At 48.2% G+C, this 8,403-nt stretch overlaps 1 protein-coding gene across 1 annotated transcript in view; it reads left to right on the forward strand.

Moving 5' to 3' along the window:
• Positions 1 to 4,565, forward strand: part of gcc2 (GRIP and coiled-coil domain containing 2) — a 34,426-nt gene extending 29,861 nt beyond the window's left edge. Inside the window, exons 22-23 of the mRNA XM_084421242.1 lie at positions 3,482 to 3,683; positions 4,144 to 4,565. Coding sequence (XP_084277368.1) covers positions 3,482 to 3,683; positions 4,144 to 4,217 — 276 coding nt within the window. The 3' untranslated portion in view covers positions 4,218 to 4,565. The remainder of the gene's footprint in view (positions 1 to 3,481; positions 3,684 to 4,143) is intronic.
• The last annotated feature ends 3,838 nt before the right edge of the window (positions 4,566 to 8,403 follow it).

Here is an 8,403-nt window from a genome sequence, read left to right on the forward strand (position 1 = left end):
TCCGGGAGCCACATGTCCTGCCGCAGTCGGGACATGTGAGTGCTGAATCTGAGGATGGGTGCCGTTGTGGCTGTGTGCGTTGGTGTCTGCGCTGACGTAGCACAGTTCTGTGTTGGGCACGCTGTGATTCGATCTGTTGTGCCCCCAGACCACATGCAGAACTCCATGCCTGACGGTCGGCAGCTGTTGTTTCCAGGACTCCAGGGTTGATGCCGCAGCTTTTCAGGGTCCACTTGAGGTGGTCCTTGTAACGACTCTTCTGACCCCCAGGTCTCTTGTTGGCTGCGTATATCTGCCCATAGAGGACCTGCCGGGGTAGGCGGAGGGAGGGCATGCGGATAACATGTCCAACCCATCACAGTTGGCGCCTAGCAAGGGTTGCCTCCATGCTGCTGGAGTTGGTGTGCTGTAGGATGTCCGTGTGGGGGATTTTGTGTTACCATGTGACACCTAGTATGCGCTGGAGGCATCTGATGTGAAAGCCCTCGAGACACCAAATATGCCTGCGGTAGGGAGTCCAAGCTTCTGCACCAAACAGCAGGGTGGAAACGCCTGGTAGACGGCCGCTCTGGTGAAGGTACAGAGATCTTTATTAACAAAGACTCGAGATCGGAGTCTAGCAAAGGTAGAGGAGGCGAGGTTTATGCATGCCTGGATCTCGTTGTCTATGAGGCAGGTGGGTGTTAGGATGCTTCCGAGGTAACAGAAGTGCTGAACAACCTTTACTGGTGTGCCATGGATGTAGAATTCAGGGGGGGTGGGGACCGTGGTCTGTGCAATGATCTCTGTCTTTTGGATGTTGACTTGTAGGCCACAAGCTTGGTAGACTGCGCATACAATATCCAGTGTGTGCTGCATTGCGGTAGGACTGTGGGCTAGGAGGGCACAGTCATCAGTGTATTGCAATTCATGAATTGTCTTGGTGATGGCTTGCAGGCGCCGGAGGTTAAAGAGGTTCCCGTCCAGACGGAACTGTAGGCAAACACCCTCGTCAGGGCTGAGGGAATTGTGGGAGAGGAGGGTGACTGCTGCCAGGAAAAGGCTGAAGATCACTGGAGCCAGTACACACCCCTGTTTCACTCCTACCTGCACAGGAAAGGAGGGGGATTGAGATGTACCCACAATCACACGAGCCTGCATGCCATCATGAAACTGTTGTAGGATGTCCAGAAACCTTCGTGGCACCCCAAACTTCTCCAGAATGACCCAAAGGACTTGCCGGTCAATGGTGTCAAAAGCCTTTGCCAGGTCGATGAAGGCAATGAACAGGTCTTTGTTCTGTTCTCTAGCCTTGTCCTGTATTTGGCGCAGGACAAAGATCATGTCGGAGGTGGACCGATCCTTTCTGGAAGGATCTGGAAGGATCCTCTCTGTGATGTTCTTGGTTAGATGGAACAGCATGACCCTTGTTAATACTTTCCCTGCCACAGAGAGCAGGGATATGCCACAACTGTTTCCACAGATGGACTTGTCACCCTTTTTCTTGTGGATGGTAACAATGTGTGAGTCTTTCCAGCCTTGTGGAACAGTTTTTTGTGCCCATATTATCTGGATGAGTTGGTGGAGATTTTTGGAGAGCAGATACCCGCCTTCCTTTAGAGCCTCTGCAGGGATTCCTTCAGGACCAGGAGACTTATTGTCCTTGTGGCTTCGTATTGCTGCCAGGACTTCTGAGAACCTGGGAGGGTCATCAAGCTCATGCACAGGTGGGAGCTTTGGGAGGCGCTGCAGGACAGTGGGGTCAGTCGGATTATTTTGATTGAGTAGGGTGTTAAAATGTTCAGCCTAACGCTCAAGAATTCCTTGTTTGTCCTTGTGCAGTATTGAGCTGTGTCAAGAGACTCGTAAAAAGCATCTTTAATGCTTTCTTCAGCATCCAGAGTTGGTACATATGAGCTTATCAAGGTTGCATAGCAACCCTTCGCAAAGGGGAATGCGCCAGGTCATCAGCCGCTCACTGATTCCCACAGAATGTTCTGGAGCAATCTGCTTTTAATGCCAAAACCTACTCCATGTAGAAGGTGGGTATTTTCTGGAAGGCCCTTCCAGAAGAAGGTGTATCCTTGCCTGACTTCTATTAGCGAGTCCTCTCCTGCGAGCCGGGTCTCACTCAAAGCTGCAATGTCAATGCTCGCAACCAGGGCAGTGCGCCTGCGGGGTCTGTCAGTTCCATTCTGCACATCAAGAAGTGTGCGTACGTTCCATGTAGCCAAAATTAATAGTTTAAACTTATATTTTCGACCGCATAATGGGATGCCTTGATGACAGCAGTGGGCCGCCCAGGAGTGTAGGGAACAGGCAATGTTTGGGTCACCTTTTCTAGACCCTCCCCCCTGCAGGGGGTGAGCAGTGCAGACCCTGAAGAGGGCTGCTCAGTCGCACAAGAAGCTGCCGAAGGTGGACGCTGTTCCAACCCGTCCACACAACGACCATCACGCTTGTGCCGCCTCCATGCAGGGCTCAGGCTAGAGGCTGCCAGTCTGATCCAAGACCTGCCTCCGTCACATTTACCCTGTCGCCAAAGGGCTTGTACGTTGAAGTGATAGCATACGCAGAGAGTGGATTAATGTGAAGAGAGGGGTGCGCAGACCCTATCTCCACAGCTTCACTCCAGAATACAGACTCTAGACAACCAGATGGACGGTGGAGTTACAGGGGGCTGCCAGGTCTCTGTCTGTTGAGCCTGCCTCTCGTGTGTCCCCAACACGACCTTGTCTTGAGGAGACGAGATCCTCATGGAAGACGACCCACAGAGCAGTGGAGGCAGCAGTCTTAGTTGGTGGCGGACTGCACTCCCCATGTCGAGGAGTATCATTGGCATAAATGGAGTTTTTGCAGCAGATGCCACTCATCTAGTTCCTCCATACCTGATAGACCTCCGCTGTTGGTCCACGGCTACTGATTCTACTGGGGACCACCGCATGGAGCCCCCAGCTTATTGTGTAGCTTACCTTCATATCTGAAGGGTTGTCCATTATCCTCCACCTATGGACATGGTTGGTAGCAGTCAGCTCTGCCCCAACCACCACACACACACACACACACACACACACACCTTCTGCACGAGACTGAGGCTACCAAAGCCATACTGACTGAGCAGATCACTGTGAGACACACACACACACACACACACCTTCTGGACGAGACTGAGGCTACCAACGCCATACTGACTGAGCAGATCACTGTGAGAGACACACACACACACACACACACACAGATAATGCTGAGGCAAAGTCACGTGAGGTTTTAAATGGATTTATTCAGTAAATGTTTCCATCGTAGTTTAGCACGTCTTCTGATCAGATAAATCTATGCCCTTCAATTGAGCGAATACATTTTTGTGTAAATTATTAGAATTTATGCGCACCTTGGTGTTTCCATCCAGAATTTTTTTATGCTATATACTAAACTGCATAAGACTATATGTGTAAGTAAACACAGTGGTTGAGCTGAACACTAAGCTGTGTGTGTGTGTGTGCAGCTCCTGAAGAGTGAGGTGCGGCGGCTGGAACGCAATCATGAGCGGGAGAAGTCTGTGGCCAACCTGGAGTACCTGAAGAATGTTCTCCTGCAGTTCATCTTCCTGCGCTCCGGCAGCGAGAGGCAAGCACTACTGCCCGTCATACACACCATGCTGCAGCTGAGCCCGGACGAGAAGAGCAAGCTGGAGGCCATCGCTCACGGTGAGCTCACACACACACACACACACACACACACACACACACACACACACATAGACCAGGAGTAAAGCAGCTCAGACTCTTGAAGGGTTTGTATTTCAGACTCATGGAGGAGGCTTCAGTGTAACATCAGCTCTCTGAGAGCGTTTACATACTTCTTCTCAACACACTTACACCTAATAATGAGCTCATGGAAACGCTTTTATCAGAGTTATAAACGGCTTCAGCACTCTCACATCTCGTGTAACAAATGGAGTCAGACGCAGCACTGATGAGGTTTTGGCGTCACTGGCGGGGAATAACTTGATTTATTAATAAAGTCTAGTGAACACGCTGTACTTGCTTTACGGGGTTATTGCCTTGTATGTAAACATGCTCTGTATTTGAATGAAGACGAGTCCACAGGTGATTGGGCTCGGATGAAGAATCAGTCTGTTCATAAGTGTGTTCTGTGTGTGTGTAGGCGAGGAGCAGTCGGCGGTCTCGCGAGGGTCGGGCTGGACGTCGTATCTGCACAGCTGGTCTGGGATCAGATGAAGCTTCACGTACACACACATCAGCTGAAGGACATCCGCACGACAACACACCATCGCTATATTCATGCCGCCTTATTTCTATATTGGACTGTAATGGGATTTTTGATTTGGGTTATTTCCTGAAGATTATCAGCTGGAAATTGTTGGTTGTATTTATTGTATTTGAACATAAATGATACATTATCATTTTTTCCTCCAATTGTAAATCTCGTATCTATAAGAGATTTTGAAGTGCTGTGAGGTTCATGGAATGAAGCTGTGTAAATCTATCAGTGTCTATCAGACGTGTCTATCAGAGAATATAGTCAAAGAATTAAACTACTTTCAGAGCTTATTCTGTTTATTCTTTAACGTTTCATGGAAATTAAGCTGATCAGTTTGTTCCTTGACCGCCTCCTAGTTTAAATGTCTCATAAGTCAAAACACAATATCCTGGAAACACAATCTTCACCCAAACAAGTGGAAGTGATGTGGATCTGCTCTGATCATGAGAAATAGACTTTGCTGATTTAGGCTTTACTTGTGGTGTTTCTTGAGCTGTAGAGTCTCCAGCTCCACAACGGACGCCTTCCACACGTTGAGCTCTACATTACTGTGAAAACGATTCACCATAGCTGCATCCAAAATCACACACTCTCTGAATGAGCACTGCATTTGATAACACTTTATCCACTGCATGAGCAGTGCTTTAGTTCTGTCCACTTCAACATTTTTATTTGTTGACTTCCAAGTGTCGAGCGTAAAGGGGTGATCACACAGAAATGGAAGCGTCAGCGTAAGTTCTACCAGAAAGACTCTATTGCCACGTCACTAATATGTAATTTCGCACCACCAATCACAGTTCAACATCAGATATAAAAGACTGACCTTACCTCCCCCTTTCGTTGCTGTAGGTGTCGTAGAAAAGTTTTCGCTTGTACACGCATCTTTCACGCAGCTCAATATGTCCCAAATTGCAATTGTGGATTTCGATTCCTCAGATTCAGACGACAATCTACTACCACCTTCTCCTCAGTCAGTGCGTAGGAGCAGCCGTATTCAAACCCGGGATTCCCCCTGGGCTCAACTGACCTCCGAGAGAATCGTTGCTCTCTTGGAAGAAAGCGGGCTGCGGGTCAGTAACGATCTCTCACGTAACGACCTAATACTCTTGGCTTCAAACACTTTGGGCACCACCGCTGCCCCACCCGACGAGGATACTCCAGCCATCGCGGCTCCAGCCCCTCAACCCAAACCAGCAGGCAGAAAGCGCACTGCTAAGTCTTCTCCACCAGTCCAAGCCAAAAAGGCTAAGTCATCTGCACCAACGCCATTATCTTCACCTAAATCAGGATCAGAAGGTTTCAACACGCAGCTCTTAAATTCTATCCAAGGTCTTACGGAGACAGTCAAAGGATTTGAATCAAGGCTACGAGTTTTTGAAACTGCTTTTGCCTCGAAAAATACTGGTTCAACTATGCCATCAACATCTTCAGATTTATTCTCTGCTTACCCCACTTTTCCGGGTGTGGTAGATCAGCCTACGGGCCTCGCCACGTCAGCAGCTCAGGGCTTTTCCTCTTCAAATCAACCGCCATTCCTGAACGCGGCCACGTCAGCATCTACACCGAGCTTCAGTCTTTCCACGGCTACTCCAGCTCAAAATTTCGGTAGGCGCTTCGTCCCTCCCGCTGCAGTCACTGTGTCTTCAAAAATGAGATCCGATATCATCTTAGGTAAGGATATTAATTTAGCTGCCTTACTGCTACCATCGCCTGCAGCTGATCGTCAAATGGTTGACTGCGGTGACGTGGCAGTCTTCCTGAAATCTTCTGATCCCAGACTGCAATGCAACCTATCGTTTGGCGAATTCGTCATAGCGTTCGGCATTTTCAGAGACATATTATGCCAAGCTTTCCCTGACCGCAGGGAAGAATTAGATCTTTACCTTGCCATGTTGGCCGATTTTAATCAAAGATACGGAGGCACGCTCTTCTACGAGTATCACAAATCCTTTTCCGCGAAATCAGCCTCTTTCACCACCCTGTTCAACACTAGACTGGACTGGTCTGTTGCCGACTCCGAACTTCTGGTTCGTCATTTCGGTGGTCAACGAGCTCTGGCTTGCGTTTTGTGCAGCTCGCACGGTCACTCAGCCGCCTTTTGCCCCAAAGGAATAGCAACAAAGGAGTCTGCCGCTGTCCATGGTGCTGACCCTGCACACGTGACTTTTGATGTAAAAGGCAGACCTATAATCGCTTTCAATGGCATTCCTCTATGCAATAACTTTAACGAATCTGTTTGTAATTATGCTAAATGTAAATTTTCGCATATTTGCAGTTTCTGCAGAGACCCACATCCAAAATCGGTCTGCCCACGACGCTTCAGACCAGCGGCCAGAGGAAGAGCGGCGCCTCAGAAAAAATTCTAAATGGTCACCCTTCTACACCCATCAACATCGCTTCACTCTCCAGCTACCTTTCTTCCCATCCCGATTACTCTTTCGTTGACTACTTAATTACTGGACTTTCCCAAGGATTTCGTGTCGGTGTTTGCTCTCCCCTCTCCACCTCCTATGTCGCAAAAAACCTTCAGTCTGCTTTAGCAGAACCTGAAACAGTTTCAAGCCTGCTAGACAAGGAGCTAAATAAAGGCTATTTAATTGGCCCTTTCAGTGCATCTCCTTTTTCCCTGTATCGTGTAAATTCTATAGGCATAGCGACACGCAAATACTCGGGGAAAAAGCGCCTGATATTCGACATGTCTTCTCCCCATTCTGATAGCCTCGCGAGCGTTAACGAATGCATTCCTTCAGAGCCTTTTTCTCTGTACTACGCTTCGGTCGACGACGCTATCCATCTAATCAAAATAGCAGGTCATGGTGCTTGGCTAGCCAAAGCAGACATTACCGATGCTTTCAAGATCATGCCTATCCACCCGTCTGACTGGCATCTTTTCGGCGTCAAATGGGAATCTCTGCTCTATTTTGCTGTAAGACTCACGTTCGGCTGTAAAAGTAGTCCTAATATTTTTAATTGTTTATCCGAGGCTTTGTGTTGGATCCTGTTGAACGTTTGCAAGCTTCCATTCGTATTACATTTACTCGACGACTTTTTACTAATAGATTTTCCCTCACCACACAGCTCAGCACTCGACTCGCTCAAATCATTATTCAACGACGTAGGCGTGCCCCTTTCTATCGAGAAAACCATGGGTCCTGCTACCTCCCTCGTTTTTCTGGGTATCTGGGTATCAGACTCAGTTCTGATGCAAGCCTCTCTTCCTAATGATAAACTTTCCAGAATAAGAGCGTTTCTGGAATCTTTTCTCGCAGCGCGCACGGTCTCTAAACGCGACATGCTCTCCCTACTCGGGCATCTCAATTTCGCCATGAGAATTATTCCCCAAGGTCGTTCCTTTATTTCTCGCCTCCTTACGCTCACCCATTCCGTCGACCGTCTGCACGACGTAATCCTCCTAGATGACGGGTGCCGATCAGACCTTAGGTTTTGGTCTCACCTGCTTAACAATTGGAACGGCATCTCTTTTTTCTATAATGATCTTCCCGAATCATCCGTCGCACTCGAGCTATATACTGACGCAGCCCCTTCTAAAGGTTTTGGGGGATTTTTTCAAGGGCATTGGTTCTCAGGCAAATGGTCGGATGCTTTTCATTCATTTAGCGCGAATTCGTCCTCAATTGCTCTTCACGAATTATACCCCATCGTCGTAGCCTGCGTCCTCTGGGGCTCCGCTTGGTCCCGCAAACGTATAGAAATGAATTGCGACAACAAAGCCACAGTTGATATAATAAATAAAGGGCGTTCGAAATGCCCATCAATTATGTCTCTACTTCGACGCCTAACTTGGCAAGCCGTCACACACAATTTCATCCTTAAAGCCGTACATATACCAGGACAATCTAACATCATTGCTGATGCTCTCTCTCGCTCTCGTTTGCAGGCTTTCCGACGTCTTTGCCCAGCAGCAAACCAGAATCCTACACCATGTCCGGACCTAGCCGAGCTGATCCTAGACTAAACTCCCATTACGATAACCTATTAAATTCTGCCAGGTTCTATATCACCAAAGGAGTCTCATCATTAACACTTAAATCATATAATTCTGCTTGGTCCCGGTTTATCATCTTTTGTTTTTCGTTCGGCATCCCCGTTCTGCCTATCTTAATTTCGACTGTATGCGCGTTT

This window comes from Rutilus rutilus, assembly GCF_951802725.1.
Source record: "Rutilus rutilus genome assembly, chromosome: 10".
Taxonomy (NCBI): Eukaryota; Metazoa; Chordata; class Actinopteri; order Cypriniformes; family Leuciscidae; genus Rutilus; species Rutilus rutilus.